At 56.1% G+C, this 15,000-nt stretch overlaps 2 protein-coding genes across 3 annotated transcripts in view; one reads left to right on the top strand and one right to left on the bottom strand.

Moving 5' to 3' along the window:
* Positions 1–3,037, top strand: part of LOC122547371 (trypsin-like) — a 15,479-nt gene extending 12,442 nt beyond the window's left edge. For both annotated transcript variants that reach the window (XM_087981079.1, XM_087981080.1), the window contains exons 4-5: positions 15–151; positions 2,808–3,037. In XM_087981079.1, the coding sequence (XP_087837205.1) occupies positions 15–151; positions 2,808–2,957 (287 nt within the window). In that variant the 3' untranslated portion in view covers positions 2,958–3,037. The remainder of the gene's footprint in view (positions 1–14; positions 152–2,807) is intronic.
* A 9,200-nt stretch (positions 3,038–12,237) lies between these two features.
* Positions 12,238–15,000, bottom strand: part of LOC148139352 (trypsin-like) — a 32,806-nt gene continuing 30,043 nt past the window's right edge. Inside the window, exon 5 of the mRNA XM_087980890.1 lies at positions 12,238–12,528. Coding sequence (XP_087837016.1) covers positions 12,379–12,528 — 150 coding nt within the window. The 3' untranslated portion in view covers positions 12,238–12,378. The remainder of the gene's footprint in view (positions 12,529–15,000) is intronic.

The raw sequence follows: 15,000 nt of genomic DNA, 5'->3' as shown, positions 1-15,000 counted from the left end.
TGTTCTGCCCACAGTACAGTATCCTGCTGATCTCCAGTGCCTTGATGTCCCAATATTGTCTGAAACCACCTGTCACAACGCCTACCCTGGCATGATCTCCAGAAACATGGTCTGTGCTGGTTTCATGCAGGGTGGGAAAGACAGCTGTCAGGTAAGGCTGGGTAAGGGTGGCGAGGGGTGGGGAAGGGTGGGGAAGGGTTGGTGAGGATGGGTAAGGATGGGTAAGTGTGGTGAAGGGTTGGTGAGGATGGGGAAGGGTGGGTAAGAATGGGGAAGGGTGGGGAAGGATGGGGAAGGATGGGGAAGGGTGGGTAAGAATGGGGAAGGATGGGGAAGGGTGGGTAAGAATGGGGAAGGATGGGGAAGGGTGGGAAGGGTGGGTAAGTGTGGGTGAGGATGGGTAAGGATGGGAAGGGTGGGTGAGGGTGGGGAAGGATGGGTAAGGGTGGTGAAGGGTGGGCAAGGGTAGGTAAGAATGGGTAAGGGTGGGGAAGGGTTTGGAAGGGTGGAGTCAGGAGATGCAGAACAGAGGGACCATTTACTCTGCTTCATCTGTCCCGATCTCCACCCGCTGAATGGAGGCCGATGTAATCACAACTCATTCCGAAAGTGGAATGGATTTATCTGACTCAAAACTGAAGCCCCTACACCCCCTCCCTATCTCTGTAACCCCCTCCATCCCCTAACACCCCCTCCCTATCTCTGTAACCCCCTCCAGCCCCTACACCCCCTCCCTATCTCTGTAACCCCCTCCAGCCCCTACACCCCCTCCCTCTCTCTGTAACCCCCTCCAGCCCCTACACCCCCTCCCTCTCTCTGTAACCCCCTCCAGCCCTACACCCCCTCCCTATCTCTGTAACCCCCTCCAGCCCCTACACCCCCTCCCTCTCTCTGTAACCCCCTCCAGCCCCTACACCCCCTCCCTATCTCTGTAACCCCCTCCAGCCCCTACATCCCTCCCTATCTCTGTAACCTCCTCCAGCCCCTACACCCCCTCCCTATCTCTGTAACCCCTTCCAGCCCCTACACCCCCTCCGTATCTCTGTAACCCCCTCCAGCCCCTACACCTCCTCCCTATCTCTGTAACCCCCTCCAGCCCCTACACCCCCTCCCTATCTCTGTAACCCCCTCCAGCCCCTACACCTCCTCCCTATCTCTGTAACCCCCTCCAGCCCCTACACCCCCTCCCTATCTCTGTAACCTCCTCCAGCCCCTACACCCCCTCCCTATCTATGTAACCCCATCCAGCCCCTACACCCCTCCCTATCTCTGTAACCCCCTCCAGCCCCTACACCCCCTCCCTATCTCTGTAACCTCCTCCAGCCCCTACACCCCCTCCCTATCTATGTAACCCCATCCAGCCCCTACACCCCTCCATATCTCTGTAACCCCCTCCACCCCCTACACCTCCTCCCTATCTCTGTAACCCCCTCCAGCCCCTACACCCCCTCCCTATCTCTGTATCCCCCTCCAGCCCCTACACCCCCTCTCTATCTCTGTAACCATCTCCAGCCCCTACACCCCCTCCTTATCTCTGTAACCCCCTCCAGCTCTTACACCCCCTCCCTATCTCTGTAACCCCCTACAGCCCCTACACCCCCTCCCTATCTCTGTCACCCCCTCCAGCCCCTACACCCTCTCCCTATCTCTGTAACCCCCTCCAGCCCCTACACCCCCTCCCTATCTCTGTAACCCCCTCCAGCCTCTACACCCCCTCCCTATCTCTGTAACCCCCTCCAGCCCTTACACACCCTCCCTATCTCTGTAACCCCCTCCAGCCTCTACACACCCTCCCTATCTCTGTAACCCCCTACAGCCCCTACACCCCCTCCCTATCTCTGTAACCCCCTCCAGCCCCTACACCCCCTCCCTATCTCTGTAACCCCCTCCTGTGAAATGCTTCTTAAAATGTCTGTCTTTGGCTGAAATCTCTCTCAGTCTGATCTTATAGAGTCAGAGAGATGTACATCACGGGAACAGACCCTTCGGTCCAACCCGTCCATGCCGACCAGATATCCCAACCCAATCTAGTCCCACCTGCCAGCACCCGGCCCATATCCCTCCAAACCCTTCCTATTCATATACCCATCCAAATGCCTCTTAAATGTTGCAATTGTACCAGCCTCCACCACTTCCTCTGGCAGCTCATTCCATACACGTACCACCCTCTGGGTGAAAAAGTTGCCCCTTAGGTCTCTTTTATATCTTTCCCCTCTCACCCTAAACCTATGCCCCTCTAGTTCTGTACTCCCCCACCCCCAGGGAAAAGACTTTGTCTATTTACCCTATCCATGCCCCTCATAATTTTGTAAACCTCTATAAGGTCACCCCTCAGCCTCCGACGCTCCAGGGAAAACAGCCCCAGCCTGTTCAGCCTCTCCCTGTCGCTCAAATCCTCCAACCCTGGCAACATCCTTGTAAATCTTTTCTGAACCCTTTCAAGTTTCACAACATCTTTCCGATAGGAAGGAGACCAGAATTGCACGCAATATTCCAACAGTGGCCTAACCAATGTCCTGTACAGCTGCAACATGACCTCCCAACTCCTGTACTCAATACTCTGACCAATAAAGGAAAGCATACCAAACGCCTTCTTCACTATCCTATCTACCTGCGACTCCACTTTCAAGGAGCTATGAACCTGCACTCCAAGGTCTCTTTGTTCAGCAACACTCCCTAGGACCTTACCATTCAGTGTATAAGTCCTGCTAAGATTTGCTTTCCCAAAATGCAGCACCTCGCATTTATCTGAATTAAACTCCATCTGCCACGTCTCAGCCCACTTGTGTTGGCTTTCTACCAAACAGGGTGACTCCGGGGGTCCCTTGGTGTGCGAGGGGAAGTTGGAAGGAATTGTGTCCTGGGGATTAGGCTGTGCTGAGCCGAATTACCCTGGAGTCTACACTAAAGTCTGCAACTTCCTCCCCTGGATCCAAGAAACGAGGAGGACCAATTAGAATTCGCCTCAGCATATATTCCTGCCCCTCGCAGCCTGGGGAACAGCTATCAATAAAGGAATATTTCAGAATAAACATTGGCGAACATTGTCGAGTGGTTTATTGGTAACAAATTGTGTGGTTGTTCAATATTAAATCATAAAGTGATGTCGTCCATTCGGCTCATCACTTACATTCTGTCCTTCAATGAGAATTGTTAATCTCTTCCCCTCCTCAAACAGACCACATTTCCTGCAGGGAGCTGTTCTTGACCTGGCAGGAGAAGATGGGACAATTTGTTGGCAAATGCACCCTGAAGGGTCAAATCCTTGCTGTGGAGAATTCCCCAGAGGAGTGTTAAGCCGTAATCCTTTATATGGTTGTGGTGGTTGGAGGGTCAGCCATCTCAGCTCCAGGCCGTCTCTGCAGGAGTCCCTCAGGGGAGAGCCCGAGGCCCAAACCATCTTCAGCTGCTTCATCACTGACCCTCCCTCTGCCATAAGGTCAGGATGGGGATGTTCACTGATGGTTACACAGCGTTCAGCACCATTCCCCACTCCTCACAGACTGAAGCAGGCCATGTCCAAATGCACCAAGATCTGGACAGTATCCAGGCTTGGGCTGACAAGGGGCAAGTAACATTCACACCACACACTAACCAAACATAACTCACCTCCAACATGAGGGAATCTAACCCCTGCCCCTTGACGTTCCACGGTGTTCCCACCACGGACTCCCCCACTGTCACCATCCTGGGGGTGACCATTGACCAGAAACCCAACTGGACCCACCACATAAACACAGCGACTCCAAGAGCAGGTCAGAGGCTGGGAATCCTGCAGCGAGTAACTCCCCTCCTGACTCCCCCCAAAGCCTGTCCCACCATCGACAAGGCACAAGGCAGGAGGGTGAGGGAATACACCCCCCTTGACCCTGGAGGGGGGCAGCTCCAACAACACTCGAGAGGCTCAACACCATCCAGGGACAAAGCAGCCCCACACCCACAAACATCCCCTCCCTCCCCCCACCGACGCTCAGTAACAGCAGTGTGTACCATCCCCTCCCTCCCCGCACCGACGCTCAGTAACAGCAGTGTGTACCATCCCCTCCCTCCCCGACCGACGCTCAGTAACAGCAGTGTGTACCATCCCCTCCCACCCCCCACCGACGCTCAGTAACAGCAGTGTGTACCATTCCCCCCCTCCCTCCCCCCACCGACGCTCAGTAACAGCAGTGTGTACCATCCCGTCCCTCCCCCACCGACGCTCAGGAACAGCAGTGTGTACCATCCCCTCCCTCCCCCCACCGACGCTCAGTAACAGCAGTGTGTACCATCCCCTCCCTCCCCCACCGACGCTCAGTAACAGCAGTGTGTACCATCCCGTCCCTCCCCCACCGACGCTCAGGAACAGCAGTGTGTACCATCCCCTCCCTCCCCCCACCGACGCTCAGTAACAGCAGTGTGTACCATCCCCTCCCTCCCCCCACCGACGCTCAGTAACAGCAGTGTGTACCATCCCCTCCCTCCCCCCACCGACGCTCAGTAACAGCAGTGTGTACCATCCCCTCCCTCCCCCACCGACGCTCAGTAACAGCAGTGTGTACCATCCCCTCCCTCCCCCACCGACCCTCAGTAACAGCAGTGTGTACCATCCCCTCCCTCCCCCCCACCGACGCTCAGTAACAGCAGTGTGTACCATCCCCTCCCTCCCCCACCGACACTCAGTAACAGCAGTGTGTACCATCCCCTCCCTCCCCCCACCGACGCTCACTAACAGCAGTGTGTACCATCCCCTCCCTCCCCCCACCGACGCTCAGTAACAGCAGTGTGTACCATCCCCTCCCTCCCCCCACCGACCCTCAGTAACAGCAGTGTGTACCATCCGCTCCCTCCCCCCACCGACACTCAGTAACAGCAGTGTGTACCATCCCCTCCCTCCCCCCACCGACACTCAGTAACAGCAGTGTGTACCATCCCCTCCCTCCCCCCACCGACGCTCAGTAACAGCAGTGTGTACCATTCCCTCCCTCCCCCCACCGACGCTCAGTAACAGCAGTGTGTACCATCCCCTCCTTCACCCCCCCCGGCACTCAGTAACAGCAGTGTGTACCATCCCCTCCCTCCCCCCCCGACACTCAGTAACAGCAGTGTGTACCATCCCCTCCCTCCCCCCACCGACGCTCAGTAACAGCAGTGTGTACCATTCCCTCCCTCCCCCCACCGACGCTCAGTAACAGCAGTGTGTACCATCCCCTCCTTCACCCCCCCCGGCACTCAGTAACAGCAGTGTGTACCATCCCCTCCCTCCCCCCCCGACACTCAGTAACAGCAGTGTGTACCATCCCCTCCCTCCCCCCACCAACACTCAGTAACAGCAGTGTGTACCATCCCCTCCCTCCCCCACCGACGCTCAGTAACAGCAGTGTGTATCATCCCCTCCCTCCCCCCACCGACGCTCAGTAACAGCAGTGTGTACCATCCCCTCTCTCCCCCCACCGACACTCAGTAACAGCAGTGTGTACCATCCCCTCCCTCCCCCCACCAACACTCAGTAACAGCAGTGTGTACCATCCCCTCCCTCCCCCACCGACGCTCAGTAACAGCAGTGTGTATCATCCCCTCCCTCCCCCCACCAACACTCAGTAACAGCAGTGTGTACCATCCCCTCCCTCCCCCACCGACGCTCAGTAACAGCAGTGTGTACCATCCCCTCCCTCCCCCCCCGACACTCAGTAACAGCAGTGTGTACCATCCCCTCTCTCCCCCCACCGACACTCAGTAACAGCAGTGTGTACCATCCCCTCCCTCCCCCCCACCGACGCTCAGTAACAGCAGTGTGTACCATCCCCTCTCTCCCCCACCGACGCTCAGTAACAGCAGTGTGTACCATCCCCTCCCTCCCCCCCCGACACTCAGTAACAGCAGTGTGTACCATCCCCTCCCTCCCCCCCCGACACTCAGTAACAGCAGTGTGTACCATCCCCTCTCTCCCCCCACCGACACTCAGTAACAGCAGTGTGTACCATCCCCTCCCTCCCCCCCACCGACGCTCAGTAACAGCAGTGTGTACCATCCCCTCCCTCCCCCCACCGACGCTCAGTAACAGCAGTGTGTATCATCCCCTCCCTCCCCCCACCAACACTCAGTAACAGCAGTGTGTACCATCCCCTCCCTCCCCCACCGACGCTCAGTAACAGCAGTGTGTACCATCCCCTCCCTCCCCCCCACCGACGCTCAGTAACAGCAGTGTGTACCATCCCCTCCCTCCCCCCCACCGACCCTCAGTAACAGCAGTGTGTACCATCCCCTCCCTCCCCCCACCGACCCTCAGTAACAGCAGTGTGTACCATCCCCTCCCTCCCCCCACCGACCCTCAGTAACAGCAGTGTGTACCATCCCCTCCCTCCCCCCACCGACCCTCAGTAACAGCAGTGTGTACCATCCCCTCTCTCCCCCCACCGACACTCAGTAACAGCAGTGTGTACCATCCCCTCCCTCCCCCCCACCGACGCTCAGTAACAGCAGTGTGTACCATCCCCTCCCTCCCCCCACCGACGCTCAGTAACAGCAGTGTGTATCATCCCCTCCCTCCCCCCACCAACACTCAGTAACAGCAGTGTGTACCATCCCCTCCCTCCCCCACCGACGCTCAGTAACAGCAGTGTGTACCATCCCCTCCCTCCCCCCACCGACGCTCAGTAACAGCAGTGTGTACCATCCCCTCCCTCCCCCACCGACCCTCAGTAACAGCAGTGTGTACCATCCCCTCCCTCCCCCCACCGACCCTCAGTAACAGCAGTGTGTACCATCCCCTCCCTCCCCCCACCGACCCTCAGTAACAGCAGTGTGTACCATCCCCTCCCTCCCCCCACCGACCCTCAGTAACAGCAGTGTGTACCATCCCCTCCCTCCCCCCACCGACGCTCAGTAACAGCAGTGTGTACCATCCCCTCCCTCCCCCCACCGACCCTCAGTAACAGCAGTGTGTACCATCCCCTCCCTCCCCCACCGACGCTCAGTAACAGCAGTGTGTACCATCCCCTCCCTCCCCCACCGACGCTCAGTAACAGCAGTGTGTACCATCCCCTCCCTCCCCCCACCGACGCTCAGTAACAGCAGTGTGTACCATCCCCTCCCTCCCCCCACCGACCCTCAGTAACAGCAGTGTGTACCAGCTACAAGACCCACTACAGGAACTCACCAAAGACTCTCAGGCAGCACCTTCCAAACCCACGGCCACTTCCATCTAGAAGGACAAGGGGCAGCAGGTGCATGGGAACACCACCCCCTGCAAGTTCCCCTCCGAGCCCCTCACCTTCCCGACTTGGAAATATATCGGCCGTTCCTTCCTGGGTCAAAATCCTGGAATCCCCTCCCTCAGGGGCATTGTGGGTCTACCCACAGCACATGGACTGCAGCGGGTCAAGGAGGCAGCCCACCCCCACCTTCTCAAGGGGGGGGGGCAACTAGGGACAGGGGGGCAATAAATACTAGGCCCAGCCTAATGCTGCAAATCCAATCTAAAACCTTGAGTGAAAGAATAAGGAAGGAAGCGTTTTCTTTCGATGGAATTCTGTGTTTTCCCTTGACAGTGTGATGGCCTCTGTCTGGGCTGTGTAACTGTACCCCAGATCTCACAGTGTTCCCCAGCAATATCCTTGCAGTTTTACCAAAGCCAAAATCACGGCAAACTGACTGAGAGCTTCCCCTGGCTCTCTGGAACTTGAGACAACAGGCAAAGTCTCGGTCTGTCGCCAATGTTCCTCGGACATGTTCCTCACTCTCTCTCAGACATAGCCACACTCACTCACCTACAGAGCCATCACTCACTATCTCTCTCTCTGTCCCCTCATTCCCACTTGATCACCCCAATATCTCCTCATCATCCACCTGCCGGCCTCCCCTTCTTCTTTTCAGTGCACTGTCTCCCTCTCCCTCTCCCTCTCTCCCCCCACCCTTTCTCCCTCTCTCTCTCTCTCTCCCCTTTCTTTCTCTCCCCCCCCCCTCTCCTGTCTCCCTCTCCTTCTCTCCTCCCACCCTCCCTCTCTCTCTCCCCCCTCCCCTCTTTCTCCCCCTCTCACCCCATACTCTCTCCCACTCTCGTTCCTCCTCGTTCTCCCCCCTCTGTCCCCATCCTCTCTCTCTCCCCCCACCCTTTCTCTCTTTCCCCGCCCTGTCTGTCCCCAGCGTCTCTCACTCTCCATCCTCTCTCTCTTTCTCTCTCTCTCTCCCTCTCCCCTCCCTCTCTCTCTCCCCATTCTCCCTCTCTATCTCTCTCTCTCCCTCTCCCCTCCCTCACTCTCCCCATCCTCTCTCTCTCCCCCCACCCTTTCTCTCTTTCCCCGCCCTGTCTGTCCCCAGCGTCTCTCACTCTCCATTCTCTCTCTCTTTCTCTCTCCTCTGTCCCTCTTCCCCCTCTCTCTCTCTCCATTCTCCCTCTCTATCTCTCTCTCTCCCTCTCTCTCCCCATTTTCTCTCGCTCTCCTCACCCTCTGCATTTCCGCCCCCCCCACTCTCCCTCCATCTCGCTCTCTGTCTCTCTCTTTCTCGATCCCTCATTCACTTCCCTTTGAGCTACAGGGAGAGGCTGAACAGGCTGGGGCTGTTTTCCCTGGAGCGTCGGAGGCTGAGGGGGTGACCTTATAGAGGTTTATAAAATCATGAGGGGCTTGGATAGGGTAAATAGGCAAAGTCTTTTCCCTGGGGTGGGGGAATTACCAGACGAGGGGCACATTTTTTAAGGGGAGAGGAGAGAGCTATTAAAAAGATATGAGGGATGAGTTTTCTTTCCCCAGAGGGTGGACCGTGTGGGGAATGAACTTCCTGAGGAAGTGGAGGGTGTGGGGACAGTGACAACGTTTAAAAGACATTGAGATAAGGACATGAGCAGGGAAGGGTTGGAGGGAGATGGGCCAGGAGCAGGCAGCTGGGACTGGTTTAGTTTGGGGTTAGGGTCAGCACGGACAGGTTGGGCCAAAGGGCTGTAGGACCCTAGGGCTCAGACCCTCCAACCCTGGCAACATCCTTGTAAACCTTTTCTGAACCCTTTCAAGTTTCACAACATCTTTCCGATAGGAAGGAGACCAGAATTGCACGCAATATTCCAACAGTGGCCTAACCAATGTCCTGTACAGCCGCAACATGACCTCCCAACTCCTGTACTCAATACTCTGACCAATAAAGGAAAGCATACCAAACGCCTCCTTCACTATCCTATCGACCTGCAACTCCACTTTCAAGGAGCTATGAACCTACACTCCAAGTGGGTGAGCTACAATAACAGCAAGGTCTCTTCCCTAGGACCGTACCATTAAGTGTAGAAGTCTGTGTTTGTGAGATGAAGGCTGTGATCACTGACTGGGGATATGAAAGTGCTGTTTCGCCACTGTGACTGTTGCTCAGCCTCTCTGTGCCTGGCCATCAAACCCTTCTCAAATTCCCTTGGAGAATTTATCTTGCAATGGATCATAGATTCCCCACAGCATGGAAACAGGTCCTTCGGCCCATCTGGCCCGTGCTGACCACAGTGCCCAATCAGCTAGTTCCAATTGCCCCCATATGGTCCCTCTCCCTCAACCCGTCCCACCCAGGTCCCTGTCCAAATGGTTTTGAAATGTTGTTATTGTAGCTGCCTCACCCACTTTCTCTGGCAGCTCGTTCCCACCACCCACCGCTCTCTGGGTGAAGCAGTCCCCCCCCCTCAGGTCCTTCTTAAATCTTTCCCCTCTCACCCTTAACCTCTGCCCTCTAGTTTCCAATTCCCTATCCCTGGAGAACAGACTGTCTGCATTCACCCCATCAATGCCCCTCATCCACCTCAATGAGGTCACCCCTCATTCTCCTACGGTCCAAGGGATACTGTCCTATCCTGGCCAATCCCTCCCTGTAATTCAGGCCTGCTAGCCCTGACAACATCCTGGTAAAGCTTCTTTGCGCTCTTTCCAGGTTAACTATGTCTTTCCTATAATAGGCCGAGAAAACCTGTGCACAATACTCCAAGTGTGGCCTCGCCAACTGTAACCCAACATCCCAACCCCTGTACTCAATGCCCTGACCGGTGAAGGCCAGCATGCTAATGCCTTCTTCACTGCCCTGTCTACCTCTGACGCTACTTTCAATGATCTATGTACCTGTACTCCTAGCTCCCTGTGTTCCACAACACTCCCCAGGACCTTACCATCTCCTGTATAAGTCCTACCTTGGTTTGACTTTCCAAAGTGCATCACCTCACCCTTCTTTGTACTGAATTCCATTCACCAATCCTCAGCCCACTTCCCCATCTGGTCCTGATCCCTGTGTGATTATTGATAACCTTGAGGAGTAACCTTTGTCCTGGGGGGGGGTAATGTCACACGGGGATACTGCCGTGCACCAGCAGGAAGTCTTGGTGGACCTATCCCAGTCCCAAGTGCAGTGAAATTTATCTCAAACACTCTGTAACTCCCATCGTGGCATTGCTATTGAGTTTTCCAAAGCACCCAATCTCGCCCACTAATGCCCCGTTTAGGGTGGAGAATGTGCCACCTTTACCCGAACTGAGTGCAAAGTGGTGAACTTTCTTGTCACGAAGAAATAAGATGGGACTGACGGAGACAGAGAGCATCGCAGCAGCTCAGCAAGGGGCCCTTCCTCAAGGGTAACTCAGGGTAAGGGACAAACACTACAGTCTAGGTTAGCGTGGGGCTGGAAAAGCACAGCAGGTCAGGCAGCACCCGAGGAGCTGGAAAATCCATGTCTCAGGCATCAGGGATCACAAACACCACAAAATCTACCCATCTACACCCACGTCCTCTAACCCGTAAGAACTTCCACAGACTGAACCTTGCTCACTCGTACAGCACCAAAGAGACCATTCGGCCTCTCGAATCTGCACCAGCCCCACTTGCGCACATTCGCCCCCCCACCCCAGCCTCGAACGGGCGTGACTTTCCAAACCCTTCTTTAAGAATTTGTGGTGGGTTCCATCCTCAACCCACCAAGACATCACCCCTCTGCAACTGGTCTGATTTCTCAATGCTCTGTGTCCCCCAAAAGGATGGGCGATGACCTGGGGATATTATCTACAGCATGGAAACAGACCCTTCGGCCCAACTAGTCCATGCCGGCCATAATCCCCAAACTAAACTAGCCCCCCCCCACCTACCTGCTCCATCTCCCTCCAACCCTTTCCTGTCCATGTCCTTACACAAATGTCTCTTAAACGTTGTAACTGGTCCCCCACCCCCCACTTGCTCATTCCAACACGCAAACCACCCTCTGGGTAAAAAAGTTGCCCTTCAGGTCCATTTTAAATCTTTCCCCTCTCCCCTAAAAAAATGTGCCCCCCCCACCCCCAGTCTTGAACTCCCCCACCCCAGGGAAAAGACTTTGTCTATTTATCCTATCCATGCCCCTCATGATTTTATAAACCTCTATAAGGTCACCCCTCAGCCTCCGACGCTCCGGGGAAAACAGCCCCAGCCTGTTCAGCCTCTCCCTGTAGCTCAGATCCTCCAACCCTGGCAACATCCTGGGAAATCTCTCCGGAACCCTCTCCGGTTTAATAATGTCCTTCCTATAACGGAGCGGCCGGAACTGGACACAGTATTCCAGAAGGGTCCTCACCAATATCCTGGACAACCCCAACATGACGTCCCCAACCCCTACACTCAAAGGGCTGAGCAATGAAGGGAAGGTGCGAAAACCCCTTCTCTCGATTTGTGGAGTAATTTCCAACTTTAAAACCTTTTTAATCACTGCGACATTAGTCCAGGTAACATTCTGAGGGCACCCCATGGCGGATGGGGGCTTGGAATCCAGTCAAAGACTCAAGCTAAGAGGCTACTGGGAGCTGTGAATCCATTGTCAATTACTGGGAGTCTCTATCAGGGAAGGAACTTGCCGTCCTAACCTGGTCTGGTCTTCACGTGACTCCAGACCCACAGTGAAGGGGTTGACTGGGCCGTTAAGGATAGTCAGTCCGTGTTGGCTGAGCCAGCGACGCCAATGTCTCCTCAGCGAATGAAGGAGACTGAAATTGGGGCCGAATCGTTGCGCTGGGTCCATTTCCCCAGCGACTGAGAGAGGGGTTTCCACCCCCCCCCACCCCTTCCCCCCGTTTCTGAAGACATCCCATCTACTCCTTCGCCCTCCCTCCCACCCACTCTGCCTGGCCTTCACCAGCCCGTGCCCCCACCCCCTTGCCAAACTGTGCCAACCGCACCCCCCACCCCCCCTCCACCTCATCGCATGGGAGATGGGAACACCAAGACACTCCCCATGCAAGACCCCTCCCCAAGGAAATCAACAGACGGCACCGGGTGCTACATAAATTCTTTATTTCAAACGGGACGACATGTTGCCAGGGGCTCTGAGGGGACCTCTGTGTCTGACCGAGGGGAGAGGGAGTCGTTGCTGATGGGGAATGGGGGGGGGGGGGGGGGCGGGGGTGGGGGAGGGGGTTTAATTATTGGCCATCGTATCGTAAATCCAGTCCAGGAGCGAGCAGACCTTGGTGTAGACCCCCGGGTGATTCTGTTCGGCACATCCATATCCCCAGGATACGATTCCCTGCAGGACACCGTCACAGACCAGCGGGCCTCCGGAATCTCCCTGTCTCAGAGAAACAGGAGGTGGGGATGGAGAGAGGATGCAAACACGACATTCGGTCACTCATCCCTGGCTGGTACAGCAATCCCCCTCAGCGCCCATCCCCAAACCCTCCACCCTCATCGTCCCTCGGCAATCACCCTCCCTCCACCATCTCTCTTTCCCTCACTCTCTCCCTCTCTCTCTCTCTGTCTCACACTCCCTCACTCCCTCTCTCTGTCTCTCACTCCCTCACTCCCTCTCTCTGTCTCTCCCTCACTCCCTCTCTCTGTCTCTCTCTCACTCACTCCCTCTCTCTATCTCTCCCTTACTCCCTCCCCCTCTCTGTCTCTCTCTCTCCTTCTCCCTCTCTCTATCTCTCACTCCCTCACTCCATCTCTGTCTCTCCCTCACCCCCGCCCATCTATGTCTCTCTCTCACTCACTCCCTCCCTCTGTCTCTCCCTCACTCCCTCCCCCTCTCTGTCTCTCTCTCTCTCTCTCCCTTTATCTGTCTCTCACTCCCTCACTCCCTCCCCCTCTCAGTCTGTGTCTCTCTCTCCCTCACTCCCACCCCCTCTCTGTCTCTCTCTCCCTCACTCCCTCTCTCTGTCTCTCCCTCACTCACTCCCTCACTATGTCTCTCCCTCACTCCCCCTCTCTCTCTCTCCCTCACTCCCTCTCTCTCTCTGTCTCCCTCACCCTCTCTCTCTCCCTCTCTCTGTCTCTCCCTCACTCCCTCCCTCTCTCTGTCTCTCCCTCCCTCACTCACTCTCTCTGTCTCTCCCTCACTCACTCCCCCTCTCTCTCTCTCTCCCTCACTCCCTCTCTCTGTCTCTCCCTTACTCCCTCCCTCTCTCTGTCTCTCTCTCCCTCACTCCCTCTCTATGCTTCTCCCTCACTCCCTCCCTCTCTCTCTCTCTCCCTCACTCCCTCTCTTTCTCTCCCTCACTCCCTCTCTCTGTCTCTCCCTCACTCCCTCTCTCCCTCTCCCACTCTCTGTCTCTTCCTCACTCCCTCCCTCTCTTTGCCTTTCCCTCCCTCCCTCTCCCTGTCTCTCCCTCTCTCTGTCTCTTCCTCCCTCATTCACTCCCTCTGTCTCTCCCTCCCTCATTCACTCCCTCTGTCTCTCCCTCACTCACTCCCTCCCTCTGTCTCTCCCTCCCTCATTCACTCCCTCTGTCTCTCCCTCACTCACTCCCTCCCTCTGTCTCTCCCTCACTCCCTCCCTCTCTCTCTGTCTCTCTCTCTCACTCACTCCATCTCTCTGCCTCTCCCTCCCTCACTCACTCCCTCTGTCTCTCCCTCACTCACTCCCTCCCTCTCTCTCTCCCTCACTCCCTCTCTCTCTCCCTGACTCCCTCTCTCTGTCTCTCCCTCCCTCCCTCCCTCTCTCTCTCTCCCTCCCACTCTCTGTTTCTCCCTCACTCCCTCCCTCTGTCTCTCCCTCCCTCACTCACTCCCTCTGTCTCTCCCTCCCTCACTCACTCCCTCTGTCTCTCCCTCACTCACTCCCTCCCTCTGTCTCTCCCTCACTCACTCCCTCCCTCTGTCTCTCCCTCCCTCACTCACTCTCTCTGTCTCTCCCTCACTCCCTCCCTCTGTCTCTCCCTCACTCTCTCCCCTCTCTGTCTCTCCCTCCCTCACTCACTCTCTCTGACTCTCCCTCACTCCCTCCCTCTGTGTCTCCCTTACTCCCTCCCTCTCTCTGTCTCTCCCTTCCTCAATCCCTCTCTCTGTCTCTATCCATCTCCATCTCCCTGTCTCTCCCTCCCTCACTCCCTCTCTCTGTCTCTTTCCCTCCCTCACTCCCTCTCTCTGTCTCTCCCTCCCTCACTCCCTCTCTCTGTCTCTTTCCCTCCCTCACTCCCTCTCTCTGTCTCTTTCCTCCCTCACTCCCTCTCTCTGTCTCTCTCTCCCTCACTCCCTCTCTCAGTCTCTTTCCCTCCCTCACTCCCTCTCTCTGTCTCTCCCTCCCTCACTCCCTCTCTCTGTCTCTCTCTCCCTCACTCCCTCTCTCAGTCTCTCCCTCCCTCCCTCCCTCCCTCTCTCTCTGTCTCTCTCTCTCACACTCTCTCTCATCCTGTCTGTCTCTTTCTCTGTGTGTCTCTCACGCTCTCAGCTTCCTTCTCTCTTGCTCTCTCTCTCTCATGCTCTCTGTCTCTTTCTCACTGTCTCTCTCTCTCTCTTCCTTCTCCTTCGTTCTTTCCTTTTCTCGCTCCCTGTTGAACGCTCCTTTTCATCCAAAGAAAGATACAGTGAGACCGAGAGAGAGTGAGTGTGAGAGAGAGAGAGAGACCGTGTGTGAGTGAGAGACAGAGAGAGTGTGTGCGTGAGAGAGTGAGAGAGAGTGTGTGTGAGAGAGAGAGAGAGAGTGTGCGTGAGAGAGTGAGAGAGAGTGCGTGTGAGAGATAGAGAGTGTGCGTGGATGAGAGACAGAGAGAGTGTGTGTAAGAGAGAGTGAGAGAGAGTGTGTGAGAGACAGAGAGTGTGTGTG

The sequence above is a fragment of the Chiloscyllium plagiosum genome, unplaced genomic scaffold, assembly GCF_037043375.1.
Source record: "Chiloscyllium plagiosum isolate Xiang-an unplaced genomic scaffold, Cpla_swu_hap1 HiC_scaffold_38, whole genome shotgun sequence".
Classification (NCBI taxonomy): domain Eukaryota; kingdom Metazoa; phylum Chordata; class Chondrichthyes; order Orectolobiformes; family Hemiscylliidae; genus Chiloscyllium; species Chiloscyllium plagiosum.
This window is presented reverse-complemented; position numbering and strand designations above follow the sequence as displayed.